The sequence below is a fragment of the Macrobrachium nipponense genome, chromosome 9, assembly GCF_015104395.2.
Source record: "Macrobrachium nipponense isolate FS-2020 chromosome 9, ASM1510439v2, whole genome shotgun sequence".
NCBI classification, from domain to species: Eukaryota; Metazoa; Arthropoda; class Malacostraca; order Decapoda; family Palaemonidae; genus Macrobrachium; species Macrobrachium nipponense.
The window spans coordinates 109,141,316-109,161,315 of NC_061110.1; the positions used below are offsets into that span (position 1 = coordinate 109,141,316).

At 33.6% G+C, this 20,000-nt stretch overlaps 2 protein-coding genes across 2 annotated transcripts in view; one reads left to right on the forward strand and one right to left on the reverse strand.

Moving 5' to 3' along the window:
- Window positions 1-3,513: 3,513 nt before the first annotated feature.
- LOC135218220 (uncharacterized) lies at window positions 3,514-8,091 on the reverse strand. Its single transcript, XM_064254372.1, has 2 exons — window positions 7,774-8,091; window positions 3,514-4,081 (listed from the first exon to the last, which is right to left on the reverse strand). The coding sequence occupies exons 1-2, from the start codon at window positions 8,089-8,091 to the stop codon at window positions 3,569-3,571; spliced, it is 831 nt and encodes a 276-aa protein (XP_064110442.1). The 3' UTR covers window positions 3,514-3,568.
- LOC135218221 (uncharacterized) overlaps window positions 8,090-20,000 on the forward strand; it is a 43,740-nt gene continuing 31,829 nt past the window's right edge. Inside the window, exons 1-2 of the mRNA XM_064254373.1 lie at window positions 8,090-8,166; window positions 17,602-17,605. Coding sequence (XP_064110443.1) covers window positions 8,090-8,166; window positions 17,602-17,605 — 81 coding nt within the window. The remainder of the gene's footprint in view (window positions 8,167-17,601; window positions 17,606-20,000) is intronic.

Genomic DNA, 20,000 nt, shown 5'->3' on the forward strand with positions numbered 1-20,000 from the left:
ACCATGGTGTGATCGGTGGCTCTCATAAGTCCAGACTGTACTTCTATTCCCGATAGTCAGGCTTTATATACAAGAAATCCACGGATTCTCTCATTTGTGAAGGTCATTAATGACAGCTTTTTCACTTTTTTTCAGGCCTTGACAGTGGAAGGATATGTAGTCAAGCAGAATATATCTGAAGTACTTACTTGCATGTATACACACTCACAAACGAATATATATATATAGTAGGCTTTCTATGCCATTCTAGACCTGCAAATTTTTTAGCTCTTCAATCCACCGCCTTCTCTTCCATCCCCTGCTTCGTTTGTAATCTCTAGGGCCCCCCTCTATTATTCTTTTTGTCCATCCATTATTCATAAATATATATATATATATATATATATATATATATATATATATATATATATATATATATATATATATATATGTGTGTGTGTGTGTGTGTGTGTGTGTGTATTACGAGGTTTTGGCGTAAAAGTGAATCCAACTAAAAGTTTGTTTTACTATGTTGCTGTTCTGTACTTTGTATGGATAGAGGGACAAAAGCCAGGATAAAGAGTCACAATTTAAAGGGATGATATAATTTGACTGTAGTACACAGTCGTGGTTAACTGACCATATCGGAGAGATTACTCAGAAAATGGGGAAAAATGTTGGATACATTTGGAAGTAGAGGTGAAGAGTTAACATTACTGAAGGGAAAGCTATGAAGGCGTACGTAAATCAGGAAGATAAATGTATACATGTTGAATTGGATGATGAAATAATGAAGGCAGTTCAGAACTACATGAACTTTAGAGTAAAAGTATCAGAATATGGAAAAATGAATTAATGATTCACAGATTTAGATCAGAGAATGAAAGAATTTTGTAAAATATTAGGAGGAGAATATTGTTAATAGATGTAGAATTTGGGAAATGGGGAAAAAAATTTTAAAACTTCCTCTCTTTAATAGAGCTAAAATATGCATTGTGTTTTTGAGTGAAAGTAAAATGTGATAATTTGTGATACAAGTAGATACCAGCTTACACGAAAAAGGTTTGCGTAACTGAAAAGTACCGGATAATTCAGGGGTTGCAAATATCTAATTGCACATCCTTCGTGGTTTTTCTGATACACATACTTCCCAGGAAAAAAAATCCTTTCTAAAACATTTATATATTGAGAGTTAATTTTAACATATTGTGGCACAATCATCTGTCTATGAAGAGTCGTAAAGTGTCAAACATATTTTGATGCACCTTAGACATTATCATACTTCCAACTAGGATACATACAACCATTAGAATCTAGGATATCTCGATTACGAGACGGAAAGTATGTAACTTGGGTCCTTTATTTTGCTCTGCGGCCACTTATTGATAAAATTAAGACTTATCAAGCTCATAAACCTTTCTAACCAACCCCCTATAAACAAAAGCTGACTAATCTCATTTAGGGTCAGGCTTTCGTACGCGACTTAAGGTTCAGTTTATTAAGCACTACATTTTACTCTCTGTCAGTCACTTTCTAAAGTAATACCATAACCATGGGATGATACTGTAATTCATCGATGTTTATAACAGTTTTTTACCAGCGGAACCGAGGGCATTGCCAGTATTGATATAAGCACAAACAGTCGTTTTGAATTTTAGCACCACTTTCAAATTGGTTATTTTTGCTTGGGTATGGAAGACGATGAAGCTGTGATATTAATTATACGTTGTCTAAGGATAGAGAGGAACGTGCAATATATTGCCTATGTGAGTCTAAATCTGTACCTGACATGATTTGAAAAACAGAGAACCTCGATTATGGTATGTGATTCGTATGCTGGAAAAGTGACTGAAATATATGGCTTAGTTATCAGTTGGTAAGAATAATGGTTGGAAAGCTTTAAAACCATTGAATGGCTGAAATGAAAATGAAAATCGATTCACAATTTAGCTGTAGAGGGAAGATTCGAAATGCGGCTATGGAGGTAAGTACAATAAATGGGTCCATGACAACGAATTACCGAGAAAGATAAGTAAGAAAATAAATTGCAACTGGAAATATAAAGAAGGAAAATGACTAGCGTGAAACACAAAAGTTGGTTTACAGAGTCAAAAGAGGGAACCTGTTGGAAGAGGGAATAAAAGCAGTCTGTGGCAGAATGGTAAATAAGATGGTTAGCAAGAGCTGGATTAAACTGATTGTATGATAAAAAAAACTGGAGGAATAGTGTTTTGTGATTGTTGGGCAAGCGAAAATTAAGAATTTTTGTGTGTAAAGGATAACAGAAGGTCAGTTCTGAATAGGGCAGGAGATGAATGGGTTGGTGTAAATTGGAGAATGCTAGTGGGACTGACTCTTAAGAATGAATAAAAGGATGATTAAAAGTTTGGAAAGTATCAGGTGTTGACATTATAGGTAAAGGGCTGTTGTAGTAAAAGTAAAAATAAGAACTTTGTCAGGAAACTAAGACTTTTTGGTAGGAATAAGAACTTTCTGGGAAAACTAGGACCTTTTTGGATAAAATAGGCACTATTTTGGTAAAAAGCTTTATTGTCCGTTGAAATCAAAATGTCAAATTTATATATATAGAAAGAATTTGCATCAATCCAGAACCGCGAGAAATCTCTCATTATGTATCTGAAGAGTCATACCCAAGTGATTTCATAGTACCCATTACCAGTAGTTGAATGATCACTTTCACCACTTTTACTATTTCTCAGATTCCAGGAACTGTTAATCTCGTATTCTGTTTATATTAGGAACTTCCCTAATTACGAATATGTTTAAAATGCTGATTCATGATGCTTCAAACTTCTTTGGATGGTCAGCCGCATATGTATATCTATGTAAACGTATGTATGTGTATATATATATATATATATATATATATATATATATATATATATATATAATATACGTATATGTATATATATATATATATATATATATATATATATATATATATATATATATATATTAAATGAAATAAAATTTAATGTTGCACAGGGAACATTGTGATTGAAACGCCCCTTAAATAAGATTAAGAGAAATAATTAAAGAAGAATACATTACGGAACGAACGATAAACATATTATTCAAAATGCAAGAGAGCCACATTTATTGGTCATGCTCGAAAAGGAAGGTATCTTTTTTAACTATATCAAGTAAATGACTAATGGAAGATTATAATGAAATTCAAGGTAAGAGTTAGGAATTAGACTGCAAGGGATATTGAATGTGGTTATTAAAAGGAAAGTGGGACCCGGTAGCTTTTACAGCAACTGAGTCTTGTGGAATGAAAAGATGTTATCAGAATAGATAACATGATCTTCAAATGTGTTATCATGAAAGAAACAAAGATAGATAACTATTGCATGATATGCACATCGTGGAGCGGATGTTAAAGGAAAGACAAAGATCTGAATTATAGTTTAATTGAACTTGATACTGAGAGGTGATATAAAAAACCTAAATATTCTTAAATATTTTATTATTTCGTATGAATTTCGATTATAAAATCCATGACAAGTCTTATGTAAAATAATCTTGAGAAATTACTTTTTGTTTATTATCAGCTTTTCAGTGAACTCTATTTTCCATATCCACCGCCCCTGGAGAATGAGCTCCTCCCTCCAAAGGATCCGCCTCCATGACCGCCGGAGAAGCCTCCTCCAAATTGCCCGCCAAAGGACCTTCCTCCAAATCCTCCTCCGAGGGACCCTCCACCAAATCCTCCTCCATGACCTCCGAAGGAACTTCCGTGACTACCACTGGAGAGACCTCTAGAGCCGTATCCTCCAGATGAACCTCCTCCAAAGGACCTTCCTCCAAATCCTCCTCCGAACGACCCTCCTCCAAAGGATCCATCTCCAAAGGATCCTCCATGACCTCCGAAGGAACCTCCGTGACCACCGCTGGAGAAACCTCTAGAGCCGTATCCTCCGGAGGAACTTCTTCCAAAGAACCCTCCCCCGAATCCTCCCCCGTGACCTCCGAAGGATCCACCACCAAACCCTCCATGTCCGCCACCGAATCCACCCCCTCCTCCCCCTGCCTGGCAGACAGCCAAGAGGACAGCCCCAATGCAGACGAAGAGTAATTTCTGGAATATAAAAAAAAATAGTTTTGCTTCTAAGGGAATTAAGGAGTTATTTAACATGAATTACTTTTTGCGTAAATGTCCTTACTTTCATTGAAAATTCACTCTCTCAACAACAGCAGAAAACACAATGGTTATTTAAAAAAAAGCGTTTACTTATTTAATAATTAATATTACGAAATTTATGCTGTAATTTCTTTCATAACTGCGTAATTTTTTTTTATAATAAGTAAATACTATGAAATGTAAGAGAAAACCAGTCTTAGAGAAAGTTAAGGAACAAAAAAGTATTTGCCTTACCATGGTGTGTTCGGCGGCTCTCATAAGTCCAGACTGTATTTCTATTCCCGATAGTCGGGCTTTATATACAAGAAATCCACGGATTCTCTCATTTGTGAAGGTCGTTAATGACAGCTTTTTCACTTTTTTCCGGCCTTGACAGTGGAACGATATGTAGTCAAGCAGAATATATCTGAAGTACTTATTTGCATGTATACACACTCACAAACGAATATACATACATAACCTATATATATATATATATATCTATATATATATTATATATATAATATATATATATAATATATACTATATATATATATATATATATATAATAATATTATATATTATTACGAGGTTTTGGCGTAGAAGTGAATCCAACTAAAAGTTTGTTTTACTATATTGCTGTTCTGTACTTTGTATGGATAGAAGGACAAAAGCCAGGATAAAGAGTCACAATTTAAAGTGATGTTATAATTTGACTGTAGTACACAGTCGTGGTTAACTGACCATATCGGAGAGATGACTCAGAAAATGGGGAAAAATGTTGGATACATTTGGAAGTAGAGGTGAAGAGTTAACATTACTGAAGGGAAAGCTATGAAGGCGTACGTAAATCAGGAAGATGAATGTATAAATGTTGAACTGGATGGTGAAAGAATGAAGGTAGTTCAGAACTACATGAATTTTAGAGTAAAAATATCAGAATATGGAAAAATGAATTAATGATTCACAGATTGAGATAAGAGAATGAAAGAATTTTGTGAAATATTAGAAGGAGAATATTGTTAATAGATGTAGAATTTGGGAAATGGGGAAAAAATGTTAAAACTTCCTTTCTTCAATAGAGCTAAAATATGCATTGTGTTTTTGAGTGAAAGTAAAATGTGATAAATTGTGATACAAGTAGATACCAGCTTACACGAAAAAGGTTTGCGTAACTGAAAAGTAAAGGATAATTCAGGGGTTGCAATTATCTAATTGAACATCCTTCGTGGTTTTTCTGATACACATACTTCCCAGTACAAAAAATCCTTTCTAAAACATTTATATATTGAGAGTTAATTTTAACATATTGTGGCACAATCATCTGTCTATGAAGAGTCGTCAAAAGTGGTCAAAAACAATACTTTGGATTTGCTGTTCCTTAAGGGACATTATCATACTTTTTTTTTTCTCTGCGGCCATTCATTGATATAATTAAGACTTATCAAGTTCATAATCCTTTCTAACCAACCCCCTATAAACAAAAGCTGATTAATCTCATTTAGGGTCAGGCTTTCGTACACGACTTAAGGTTCAGTTTATTAAGCACTACATTTTACTCTCTGTCAGTCACTTTCTAAAGTAATACCATAACCATGGGATGATACTGTAATTCATCGATGTTTATAACAGTTTTTTACCAGCGGAACCGAGGGCATTGCCAGTATTGATATAAGCACAAACAGTCGTTTTGAATTTTAGCACCACTTTCAATTGGTTATATTTGCTTGGGTATGGAAGACGATGAAGCTGTGATATTAATTATACGTTGTCTAAGGATAGAGAGGAACGTGGAATATATTGCCTATGTGAGTCTAAATCTGTACCTGACATGATTTGAAAAACAGAGAACCTCGATTATGGTATGTGATTCATATGCTGGAAAAGTGACAGAAAATTTATGGCTTAGTTATCAATTGGTAAGAATAATGGTTGGAAAGCTTTAAAACCATTGAATGGCTGAAATGAAAATGAAAATCTATTCACAATTTAGCTGTAGAGGGAAGATTCGAAATGCAGCTATCGAGGTAAATACAACCAATGGGTCCAAGACAACGAATTAACGAGAAAGATAAGTAAGAAAATAAATTGTAACTGGAAATATAAAGAAGGAAAATGACTAGCGTAAAACACAAAAGTTGGTTTTCAGAGACAAAAGAGGGAACCTATTGGAAGAGGGTATAAAAGCAGTTTGTGGCAGAATGGTAAATAAAATGGTTAGCAAGAGCTGGATTAAACTGATTGTATGATAAAAAAAAACTGCAGGAATAGTGTTTTGGAATTGTTGGGCAAGCGAAAATTGTTAAGACTTTTTGTATGTAAAGGATAACAGAAGGTCAGTTCTGAATAGTGCAGGAGATGAATGGGTTGGTGTAAATTGGAAAATGCTAGTGGGACTGACTCTTAAGAATGTATAAAAGGGTGATTAAAAGTTTTGGAAAGTATCAGGTGTTGATATTTTAGGTAAAGGGCTGTAGTAGTAAAAGTAAAAAATAAGAACTTTATCAGGAAACTAAGAATTTTTGGTAGGAATAAGAACTTTCTGGGAAAGCTATGAACTTTGTGGATAAAATAGGCACTATTTCGGTAAAAAGCTTTATTATCCGTTGAAATCAAAATGTCAAATTTATATATACAGAAAATTTGCATCAATCCAGTACCGCGGGAAATCTCTCATTATGTATCTGAAGAGTCATACCCAAGTGATTTCATAGTACCCATTACCAGTAGTTGAATGATCACTTTCACCACTTTTACTATTGCTCAGATTCCAGGAACTGTTAATCTCGTATTCTGTTTATATTAGGAAACTTCCCTAATTACAAATATGTTTAAAATGCGGATTCATGATGCTTCAAACTTCTTTGGATGGTCAGCCGCATATGTATATCTATGTAAACGTATGTATGTATGCATGTATAAATATAATAATATATATTAATATAATATATATATATATAATATATAAAATAAATATTATATATATATATATATTTATATATATATATTAAATAGTATTAATGAAATAAAATTCAATGTTGCACAGGGAACATTGTGTTTGAAACGCCCGTTAAATAAGATTAAGAGAAATAATTAAAGAAGAATACATTACGGAACGAATCGATAAAAATATTATTTAAAATGCAAGAGAGCCCCTTTATTTGTCACGCTCGAAAAGGAAGGTATCTTTTTTAACTATATCAGGTTAATGACTAATGGATATGTTTAATGAAATTCAAGGAAAAGAGTTGGGGATTAGACTACAAGGGATATTGAATGTATTTATAAAAAGGAAAGTGGGACCCGGTAGCTTTTACAGCAAATGAGTTTTGTGGAATGAAAAGATGTTATCAGAATGGATAACATGATCTTCAAAGGTGTTATCGTGAAAGAAACAAAGATAGATAACTATTGCATGATATGCACATCGTGGAGGGGATGTTAAAGGAAAGAAAAAGATCTTATTTTTAGTTTAATTGAACTTGATACTGAGAGGTGATATAAAAAACTTAAATATTCTTAAATATTTTATTATTGCGTATGAATTTTCGATTATAAAATCCATGACAAGTCTTATGTAAAATAATCTTGAGAAATTATTTTCTGTTTATTATCAGCTTTTCAGTGAACTCTCTATTTTCCATATCCACCGCCCCTGGAGAATGAGCTCCTCCCTCCAAAGGATGCGCCTCCATGACCGCCGGAGAAGCCTCCTCCAAATTGCCCTCCACTAGAGAATCCACCTCTTGAGCCATAACCTCCTGAGGAACCTCCTCCAAAGGACCTTCCCCCAAATCCTCCCCCGAAGGACCCTCCTCCAAATCCTCCTCCATGACCTCCGAAGGAACTTCCGTGACTACCACTGGAGAAACCTCTAGAGCCGTATCCTCCGGAGGAACTTCTTCCAAAGGATCCTCCTCCAAATCCTCCCCCGTGACCTCCGAAGGGTCCACCACCAAACCCTCCATGTCCGCCACCGAATCCACCACCTCCTCCCCCTGCCTGGCAGACAGCCAAGAGGACAGCCCCAATGCAGACGAGGAGTAAATTCTGGAAAAGGAAAGTAAATCCACTATAAAACTTAGCTTTGACTTTTAAAAATACCTTTTGAAATTTTTTTCGCAGAAATTCAGTTTTTTATAGAGTTGCGTAAGCTGTCATTAGTAAGGGTACCAAGATAAACCTTGCACTTGGAGAAATTGTTATTTATTCAATAAATTTGAATAAAAAGGTTTATGAAGTTTGTTGTATAATCTTCTACAACTAATACATCAATATTTTGTTTTAGTTTCAGTACTGTTTAATCAAGAAAATACTACTGAATCTGGCAGACTACCAGTCTGAGAAAGAAGTAAAAAATATATTTTCCTCACCATGGTGTAATCGGTGAACCTCTTGAGTTCAGATTGTACTTCATTTCTTGAACGCCAGGCCTTATATACAGCAGCTTTGCGGATCCTCTCATTTGTGAAGGTCCACTAATGTCAGGTTTTTCACTCTTTTTTCTTTTCTGGCCTTGATAAATGGTAGGAGACGTAGTGAAGCATAATAGTATTTCAAGTTCTTCTATAAAGAAAGAAATACAAAACAAAAAAAAAAAAAAAAAAAAAACATTCGTAAACTGTCTGAATGTATGATGCTTTCGGAAACAACCGCATAAAAAGACTTAAAGAAATGTGGTTGAGTTCATAATCATTCACACTTACACGCTCAATATATATATATATATATATATATATATATATATGGATATATATATATATATATACATATATATATATATATATATATATATATGATATATGATTATTATATTATATATATTATATATATATTTAATAATTATATACATATATATAATATAATTATATATATAATTTTATTAATAATATATTATATATATGTTATTATATATATATATATATATATATATTTTATATATATATATTAATATACATACATACATACATACATACACGATAAACACATATATATTAGTATGTATATATATATCATACATATATATGTATATATGGTGTATAAAATGGATCCAGGTGAATATATGTATATATATATATATATATATATATATATATATACAGTATATATAATACATATGTATACATACATATATGTATATATATATATTTATTAATAATATATACATTAATATAAAAACATGTATACATACTTATGTATTATTATACACATAATATGTGTGTGTATGTATACATATAGAATATATATACTCTGTATACGCTAATAATGTGAACAAAATTTTAAATGAAGAGGACTCAATACTCAGGAAGAGTATGTGACAGAAATAAGTGTATGGAAGTCGACGTTCTGCTGACGAGCATTTCTATATGCATCTGAAGTAGCTGATGTTGTATTGTATTTGCAGCTGTATTCCATATAAAGTACTCGCATAATTGATGGATTTGAAACTTGTAACGAAGAAGTAATCTATATGGTATTACAGGTTAAAACCAATTCTAGAAATTCTACCTAGGAGGTTGACTAAAGTTGTAATTTCGGTAAATTTTTTCTCGTGTAATATTGGCAGTGCAACGCGAGGCTATGGTCCACTGGTCTCCATTTTTGCCTTTCTGCTTAATTTACTGTTTGAATGGCTATGATTATGAAAGAATCATATGGACAGGTTTCCTATTTCATGCAAACCAACTTATTGAATGTTTGGATTTAATTCGACTCTCTTGTGAATCTTAGAAGAATTAATGGCAAATTATATAAATAAATAAATAGATAAAATAAAAGTGGAGCAATACTTGTGAATACGAAATTTTGCAGGGGCGGAGGTCTTTTGTGTGTGAGTAGGTATATGGTCAAATGTAACAAATGATGATCAAAAAATGTGAAGCAAGAAAGATAGTAGGCTGCCAAATTTGGTACGTTTAAAGATACTGGAACCGTCGATACTGACCTAAATGAATTAGAAATAAATGATTGAACATAGTGAGATGATTTGATTACAAAGTATATGTGTAGTATAAATATTAAATGATTTATCAGTTTTAGTTATAAAGTTGTGGTGAAACGGTTAATGTAGTCGAAAACATGAATAAGGTTTTAGATGGCTTGGTCATGTGTAGAGTATAGAGGATATATAAATGGAAATAGTAGATTACTCGGAAATGGCGGGAAAGAAGAGATGAAGAACAGAAAATGCTGGATAGGTGATGTGGAACGAGGATTGGAAAGGAAGGATCTTTATATCTAGAGAGAAATAGTTCTGAGATGTAAAGGGCTTCAGCAAGTGTGTGTGAGATTTCAACACGGTGCTGATGATCCTATGTGAAGCGGAAAGTTATGGAGTTTCTCAGTATAGGATTCATCCTTAAATGAGGAGGTGAAAGATGAATGTGACGAAGAGTACGTTCAACAAAAAATGTGTACGCGGCTCCAAACGCTTCATCATCAGCTGTTGTTTCTAGTAACTTACAGAACAATATTTATACCTTTCATTGGTCCACCTGAGTTTCATTGTTACATTTGAGGGTGAATTTATCCTCTGAAACTATCCTGATCTAGAATGATTTATGCCATTCCTTAATTAACACACACTTTCATGATATCTGGGAAATCTCTTCACTGTTATTGTCATAGGCAGGTTACACAGCATCATGCAGCATTTCTCTATTACTTTGTTTCAATTATGTCAATTTAACAATGAGTTTTCATTTTGTTCATGGGCCCAGCTCGAATTAGAGACCGACAAGATGTCCTTCCAGCCTTGAAATTCACGCATTGACTATCGAGTGTCTTGTTACGCGAGACTAATAGCCTGTCTCCACTTCCTTTGCTTGTAGACATGGATTAGTGCATTTAACAAACATGCAACGCGCAATGCACAGGCCATTCCAGATCTTAAAGACTAAAACGCTCTGCTTAACATGACGATGGAAGTTTTGAGCATAACAGAGAAACATACGTTGTCCATTAGAGTTACTTGTCAATTGCCTGAAAAAAACTATTGTTGGTATGCACTTCATGACCATAAATTAGAACTGCCTGACTAGTTATTGCCGCCAGTCACTCCACGAGGCGACACTGGTTGGTATAACTTTTTTCTTTTTTTAAGAGATGAACTTACGTGGCTGTTGTGACTAAAAAGTCATAAACATATATGTATGTGAACAGTAGTAAATGAGGAGAATTCCTTCGTATGCTGCAGTTCACGGTGCTTTTTGTCAACTATAAACTAATAAATTGTGCTTCAGGGACAAGCATTGTGAGAATGCCTGTTAATACACAACTAGATTTTAAGATAAATATGCTTAAGTCCACGCCAGATTTATATGACTGGCTATGAATTATGCAGAAAACGTATATATGATTGTTTTAACATATATAATTTAACATATAAACGTGCATAAGCAACTGACAGTTTCTAGAAGTTAACAAGTATAGTATGCGTAAAGCAAACATAAAGTAGTAATATGTAAGAGCGCTAATATACGCCTTGAACTAGCCATACAACTGCAAGGGAAGTTGTATGATAGAACCAGTCTTTCACCACTTATTGTTTACTCGTGCGATGGTAATTTGCCTCTTTGGAAGTTAAAAATAAAACTTTCTTAACCAACTGTTTTTTAACATTTACGAAACATGAGATATATTTGATAATTTGCTAGATGTGAGTGACATCCAATGAAATAGATATTATTTAATACTGAGTACATCACAACCTTTTAGAAATCTCCGAATAGCTCTCATGGGACGTGCTTCCCAGATTAAATTTAGGAACTGCTTGTTTATTGCATTGTATGTAAAGATTAGGCAAATTTACGGATGTATACATGTTTCTCTCTCTCTCTCTCTCTCTCTCTCTCTCTCTCTCTCTCTCTCTCTCTCTCTCTTTTTAGCTATGAAGGGAACCCCTTATTTTTCTGAACAATGAATAAAAAAGTAGTGTGATGGACCAAAATATTTATCCTTCCCGACCCCCATCGAGTGTTTTATCCGAAAATTAAGCCAAGAAATATTCAACAAACTAATGTCATCAGTATATACATGTTTTTATATGATTTTATAAGAACAAGGTAACTGTATATACTGTATGAAAGCTATTTAGTAACTACATACTGTTTTTCTTGACGCCTAGAATACTTTCTTCCTCTTAGCATCCATATGAGATTTTACTGTTAACACAAAACAAAACAAAAAATTCATGACTTCTAAACAAGAAACATATATAAAAAAAAAACAACAATCTCCAGTCATTTTGATTACGCAGCAAAATTCAGGAAGAGATGGTGGAATACATTATGCTAAAAGAAAAAAAAGTGGTGTACATCCGCTCAAATGTTTTTTAGATTATACTCATCATTGTGATGAGATTATGAGATAACACGTTTTATTGCATTGTTTATAAGTAGCGTTACCTTGAAGGCAAAGGATTCCAAGAAAGCTATACTTTATGCCGGGTTATTTATTGAGGATTAAAAAAATTGTCATTCTCACCTCAATCGAAATCTCGTCGAACAAAATATCAAACTAAGTTTTTGAACCAATTCTGCTTGCAGTTACCTTACGGTGTAACTTTTGTTGTGTGTGTGTGTGTGTGTGTGTTTTGCTTGTTGAGTTACAATTAAAATTACATCCTTTTAGAAAATAATTTTGCTATGTATTTCATATTTCGTCTCAACATGGAGACAGACCAATGAATAGAATAGAAAGGGGTGCATGTTTGTAATTTTAACTCCTTCCTGTAGTTCTAAGGAAAGTGAATGTAACAAGAGGAGTTCATCTATTAAAGTATAGATGGTTGATAGATTACTGAGCGTTCCACTTGAAACGATTATATAATGCAGTATTAATGCCGAAAGTCTAACTTTTAAGTGTCTAGTTTGTGAAACAAACCAAGGACTAGATAATGCTGCCAACTGCAATTTCCTTCTCCTGAAAAGTTTTGATAATCTCTCACATTTTGTTTCCTTTCAATCTTAAGATCTTCCAGCTGCGACATCGGTCTATTACTTATATTAAGATCAGACATTTCTCATTCAACCTTTCCCGTGTGGGTCTGTTTTTTTTCCGTTCTTCAACAGTTTCAGTTTCATTCTTACTTAATAACAACCAGGAATTAGTGTTGGTAGAGTTCCTTTTGTTCCAGTTTTTATCCAATATTAAAACATAAGCAGCAAAAGAGTTTTATGTATATTTTCTTCAAAATTTTCTTTAGAATTTACAGAGGGAAAAGTATCACCTAAGCTGGAATCGAAAATCGAAATGATACCTTTTTACAAACAATAATAAGTCAGAATGAAATCCTTACTTCCTAAAAAATTCCTTACTTCAGTGACGTTTCATGATAATAATTTCAGAAAACGAAAAAAGGATACTTTCATAAAATATTTAAATGGGAATGAAAACAGTTAGGGGATATATTTAATCTAATCAAGAATTCGATGCCTTTTCTGTTAAAGAACAGAAGATGAGGTACGTTATCTTCAAATGTCATTTCGGTGTATATACGTATATATATATGTATATATATATATATTATATATATATATATATATATATATATATATATATATATATATATATATATATATAGAGAGAGAGAGAGAGAGAGAGAGAGAGAGAGAGAGAGAGAGAGAGAGAGAGAGAGATCTATGGAAGTAGTTTGTTTTGAATTGTCTCAAATCCGTATGGAATTTTGCTCATAAACGGATGCAAAATTATATTGATTTCTGGTAACTACTCAAAATTTCCAACAAAAGATGGGGATTATTATCCCCATTTACTCAAACAGCAAAATTAGATCCCTTGGAACTGAAAGATTATACTTGTCATATAACACAGAAACATAACGCAATCAAATATCCAAGCACTTGATGTGATTGCTTCTAGATACCGCAAGGAAAAAAAACGCGCTATTTAGAGCGCATCACCCTCTACCAATGAGAATAATGACATGCACGTTTATCCTTTAGTGTTCTTGAGACTGAAAATTTTTTGAGAATATTAAGCACCGTGATTGACGTGACCAAACGCAAAAGTACATCGACATAATGCTCCCTTTGTGTATTCTTATCAAGGTCTCTCAGGATGAGGGGAAGAAGGATATCCAGGCGGTTGTAATATGGGGAGGGAGTTCCGGCCGAACGCTTGATTCACTCAAAATCTAAAATTCTGTTCGAAAATGTTATATTTTGTTGGGAGAATTTACCTCCCCCTCTCACTCTGAGTTTGTGGATTAAAAGAATATTTACGTCTGTACACACAAACTAAACACTTCATAAACCAAAACACGAATCATACGTACGAGTACTCGCAAATGTAACACACATACCCACACACACACACACACGCTGTAGTGTATATACATACATACATACATATATATATATATATATATATATATATATATATATATATATATATATATATATATATATATGACTGGTAAAAGTGTTCTGTAACAACCGAATTCCATCTAATAAAAGGAGCCCATAAAAACACCAAAATGTAGAGAGAAAAGTACTATATTTCAGAGACTGCTGTCTCTCTCTTCAGGTATATGAATGAGAAAAGTTTACAGAAAAGGTGGTATTTATACCAAGAGATTCGTCCACAAGTAAGCCAATTTAGGTCACCCCGCTGATAATCTTCCTTTAATCTTCTTAAGCGTTGGTTGAATGAACACTGCGTCGACGATGTCCGATGTCCAATTCCCTTTTGAGATGTTCATTACCTGCTTCTCTTTTATTAAGGCCGATTCCATCATTTGACTCTTGTACCGGCAGTTGCTGCTATAAATTACACGTGACATATTCCAGTTTATTCTATGGTTATGTTCATTTATATGATTGAAAATAGCCGAGTTCTGTTGTCCATACCTAACTGACCGTTTGTGTTGTATTAATCTCTGGGGAAGTGATTTACCTGTAAATCCGATGTAAGATTGGTCACAGTCCTGGCATGGGATCTCATATACCCCAGAGTCTTTGGGCGATGTCTTTTGTTGGACGTTAATCAGGGATTTGGCTAAGGTATTTGGGTAGGTAAATGCAAAAGGGTTGGATTTCCCAAGGGTGTGAGTTACTCTCTTAATCGTCTCCAGGTGGGGAATTTTTATTTTATTGTTGGGTGTGTCTCTGGTCTTGTCTTTAGGGGGTCGGTAGAAAATTACGTTTGCTTTTTGAATTGCTTTCTCAATTATATGGTCAGGATACTTTAAAGATGAAAGTTGCTTGCGAATTAGTTCAAATTCTTTTTCCAGGAAATCTGGGGAACAAATTCGTAAGGCTCTTAAGAATAGGTTGCTAGCTAGACCTATCTTGATAGTATTGTCATGATAGCTAAAGTAGTGAATATATGAAAGTGAGAACGTTGGTTTTCTGTATATGGTAAATTTGTATTCTGTCGTGTCTCTGATTATTAAAACATCAAGAAAAGGAATTTTGTTGTCTGTTTCCCATTCAACTTTAAATTTGATGCTGGGCACTAATGCGTTTAAGTCCTATTTTAGCCAATCTGTACATGGAATACTTTGAAACTACAGTAATAAATGCAATAAAACCCAAAAACATGCTGTGGATGAGATACGTGGATGACATACTAACATTTTGGGATAATAAGTGGGGTAATTTTAATGAATTCCTCTCAAAATTAAACGCATTAGTGCCCAGCATCAAATTTAAAGTTGAATGGGAAACAGACAACAAAATTCCTTTTCTTGATGTTTTAATAATCAGAGACACGACAGAATACAAATTTACCATATACAGAAAACCAACGTTCTCACTTTCATATATTCACTACTTTAGCTATCATGACAATACTATCAAGATAGGTCTAGCTAGCAACCTATTCTTAAGAGCCTTACGAATTTGTTCCCCAGATTTCCTGGAAAAAGAATTTGAACTAATTCGCAAGCAACTTTCATCTTTAAAGTATCCTGACCATATAATTGAGAAAGCATTCAAAAAGCAAACGTAATTTTCTACCGACCCCCTAAAGACAAGACCAGAGACACACCCAACAATAAAATAAAAATTCCCCACCTGGAGACGATTAAGAGAGAGTAACTCACACCGCCTTGGGAAAATCCAACCCTTTGCATTTACCACTACCCAAATACCTTAGCCAAATCCCGATTAACGTCCAACAAAAGACATCGCCCAAAGACTCTGGGGTATATGAGATCCCGCCATGCCAGGACTGTGACCAATCTTACATCGGATTTACAGGTAAATCACTTCCCCAGAGATTAATACAACACAAACGGTCAGTTAGGTATGGACAACAGAATCTCGGCTATTTTCCAAATCATATAAATGAACCATAACCATAGAATAAACTGGAATATGTCACGTGTAATTTATAGCAGCAACTGCCGGTACAAGAGTCAAATGATGGAATCGGCCTTAAATAAAAAGAGAAGCAGGTATGTGAACATCTCAAAAGGGAATTGGACATCGGACATCGTCGACGCAGTGTTCATTCAAACCAACGCTTAAGAAGATTAAAGGAAGATTATCAGTGGGTGACCTAAATTGGCTTACTTGTGGACGAATCTCTTGGTATAAATACCACCTTTTCTGTAAACTTTTCTCATTCATATACCTGAAGAGAGAGACAGCAGTCTCTGAAATATAGTACTTTTCTCTCTACATTTTGGTGTTTTTTATGGGCTCCTTTTATTAGATATATATATATATATATATATATATATATATATATATATATATATATATATATATATATATATATGTGTGTGTGTGTGTCGTGTGTGCGTGTGTGTGTGTGTGTGTGTGTGTATATATATATATATATATATATATATATATATATATATATATATATATATATATATATATATATATATGATGAGAGAGAGAGAGAGAGAGAGAGAGAGAGAGAGAGAGAACGAGGACGAGTAACAGTCAAAAGTCAGATTGACTCTTAAACATGAAGGGATCTGTAACATATACCAGCAGTCAGGAAGATGGACAGAAATAAAAAGAAAAAAAAAATCGAAAAGTCCCCCACTGAACCCAACGAGAACAAATGACTGCTTCAACGAACCGCGGAGCGTCTTTCCCAACCTCATTGTTGTCAGCGAAAAGGACTTCCATAAACGCCTGGTTTTTGCGTAGCGGTCTTCCAATTTTATAGCCCCATTAGCCCGAAACGGTCTTTACAGCTTTGTACAACGTCATCATCTCGTATGAAAGATCTTGGTTGCTTGTTGACCTTGTTTATCCTCATTTGTATTCTTATTATGAGATGAAGAATAATTCGTTGGAGATTAAGGAAGGCAAAGAAAAAAGAAGGAAGTTTTTGCAAGGGGATAAACTGTGCACATATCATGCGGAAGATCGCGAAATTATGTCCCCCTTTTTTTCTTATGATTCACAAAAGCATATCACTTTCATTATCAAGCACCATGAAGTTATAAACAGCTTCATGTCGTGAACGTTATGAGTTCTTCTTGACTCTTGCAGATCCGTGAGTTTTATGCATTAGTATTTTTTTTATATTTTTTTTGCGAGATTTTGAGTAAAATATTATTTCCTCAATGTTCGTCCTCTTAAAGAAGAGTCTTTGAAAATATGGTGGATCTCAGAAAATAAAATGTATAAGAGGAACTACAAGAAGAGAGACGCTTACTTAAAGAAACTGAGAAGCAGCTGGCGGATGTGAATCATTCTTTTATTTTTTATCGTTAAAGGAAGTGCAGTTTAGATTTCAAAAATGAGGCGAGGTAATTGAACAATTTAGCAATCTCTCTCTCTCTCTCTCTCTCTTCTCTCTCTCTCTCTCTCTCTCTCTTGTTAATTCATATATATATGTGTATTTAAAGAGTAATGTACACAGGTTCACTTATGCATGAGCACACACATTCACAATTGTTTAACAATATTAGATATGAAAAAATTAAAAACATTTCTTAAAAAATTTCTCTTAGGATATAACTTCGGTCACGGACGACCATTTTAAAGAGAGAGAGAGAGAGAGAGAGAGAGATTATTATGGAAAGTAGCATTTGTGGCCCTTCTTAAACAATCTCCAAAGATTGGATTCATTTTACTTAAACTTGGAAAAACATTTTTAATACCCTGATTTGATATCTGTAAAACATCAATGGCACTGTTGGAGATATTTTGATTAAATATTTTGCTTAATTCTTCCCATAAGATCATTCTCTCTCTCTCTCTATAGATGGAAAGTAACATGCCACATCATCCAATATCTCTCTCTCTCTCTCTCTCTCTCTCTCTCTCTCTCTCTCTCTCTCTCTCTCTCTCCATTTAAGATGGAGAGCACGTCTCTTTTGTTCCATGTTCACAAATCATTGTAACTAACTCTGCTCACGTGATGGGTTCGTTCTGAGTCGTATATCGCAGCGTTGACAGAGGTGTGTCATTTCGTACATAAAACCTTGAATTTCTTTCATGGGACGAATAGCAGCCCGGATTTAAGGGGCGCCGAAATACATACTTATCTAAGGTTAATCGTATCCTTCGAAAAACCCACATCATCCTAAATTGTGTCTTTATAACCGGATTCTCTGTGTTGGCTTTCAGGATCCAAAACCTTGAAGGTTGCTTGATTTACACGAATCGAGATTGATCTCACACTTCTGGATATTTATGCTTCCTTCTTCTAACTGTTGATAACATAGAGAAAGATATTTGCTGATAAGAGGGTATTTGTATTCATACATATATATGAATAATTATCACATTACCGCGATTCATATAAATTATTCGAGCTACAAATGTCCTTTAATATCTAATTCGCTCTACCTCGAAATTGATATATTTTCATATATGTTAACCGAAGGGGAATTTTTTTTTTTTAGTTGATAATAATTTCGTAATCTCGTGGGTTCGAACCAGCGCCCAGCACACAGAGGAGAAATCAGGACTTCAGTGACTTTATCGATTCGGCTAACAAGTTCTCTGCCCGCTGGGCGCTGATTCGAACCCACGAGAAGACGAAATTATTATCAACTAAAAATAAATTCCTCTTCAGTTTACATATATGAAAATATATTAATTCCGAGGTAGAGCGAATTAGATATCAAAGGTCATCTGTAGCTCGAATAATATATATATATATATATATATATATATATATATATATATATATATATATATATACGTATATCTATATATATATATATATATATATATTATATATAAATGTATATATATATATATATATATATATATATATATATATATATATATAGATATATATATATATAATATATATATACACCACACATATATCTATATATATATATATATATATATATATACATATATATATATATATATATTATATATATATATATACACACATATATATATATATAATATATATATATATATATATATATATATTCTATATATATATATATATATATATATATATATATATATATTATATATTATTCGAGCTAGAAATGTCCTTCAATATCTAATTCGCTCTACCTCGGAATAATATATTTTCATATATGTAAACCGAAGGGTATTTTTTTAGTTGATAATATATATATATATATATATATATATATATATATATATATATATATATTGGCAACAAAGACTTCTAAAAGTCCTCGGTTCAAATATTTTTGGTTACGCTTCTGGAATAACCATATCGAACTCCAGTGACGCAAGGCTACATCATCGGAGACCCTAACATTGACAACTGCCCTAGTTTTCTACAGGAAGCTCCGGTGAGACACCTAAGTTAACCAAGGGTCCCTGAGTTTCCCAGCTAAGTATAGGGAGAGACTCATTCGGCAGAACGGTTGGCCTCCAGGCTCCATACGGAGGCACTGGAAAACGGTCCCTCTGCTGGAACAAGGTTCTTAGGTTCATCCGGAGTC

Coding starts and splice junctions, on each gene's coding strand:
- LOC135218220 (XM_064254372.1), bottom strand. CDS start 8,091: ATGGAGGGTTTGGTGGTGGACCCTTCGGAGGTCACGGGGGAGGATTTG. Junction 4,082..7,773: donor GAGCTCATTCTCCAGGGGCG/GTGGATATGGAA, acceptor TTTATATTCCAG/AAATTACTCTTCGTCTGCAT.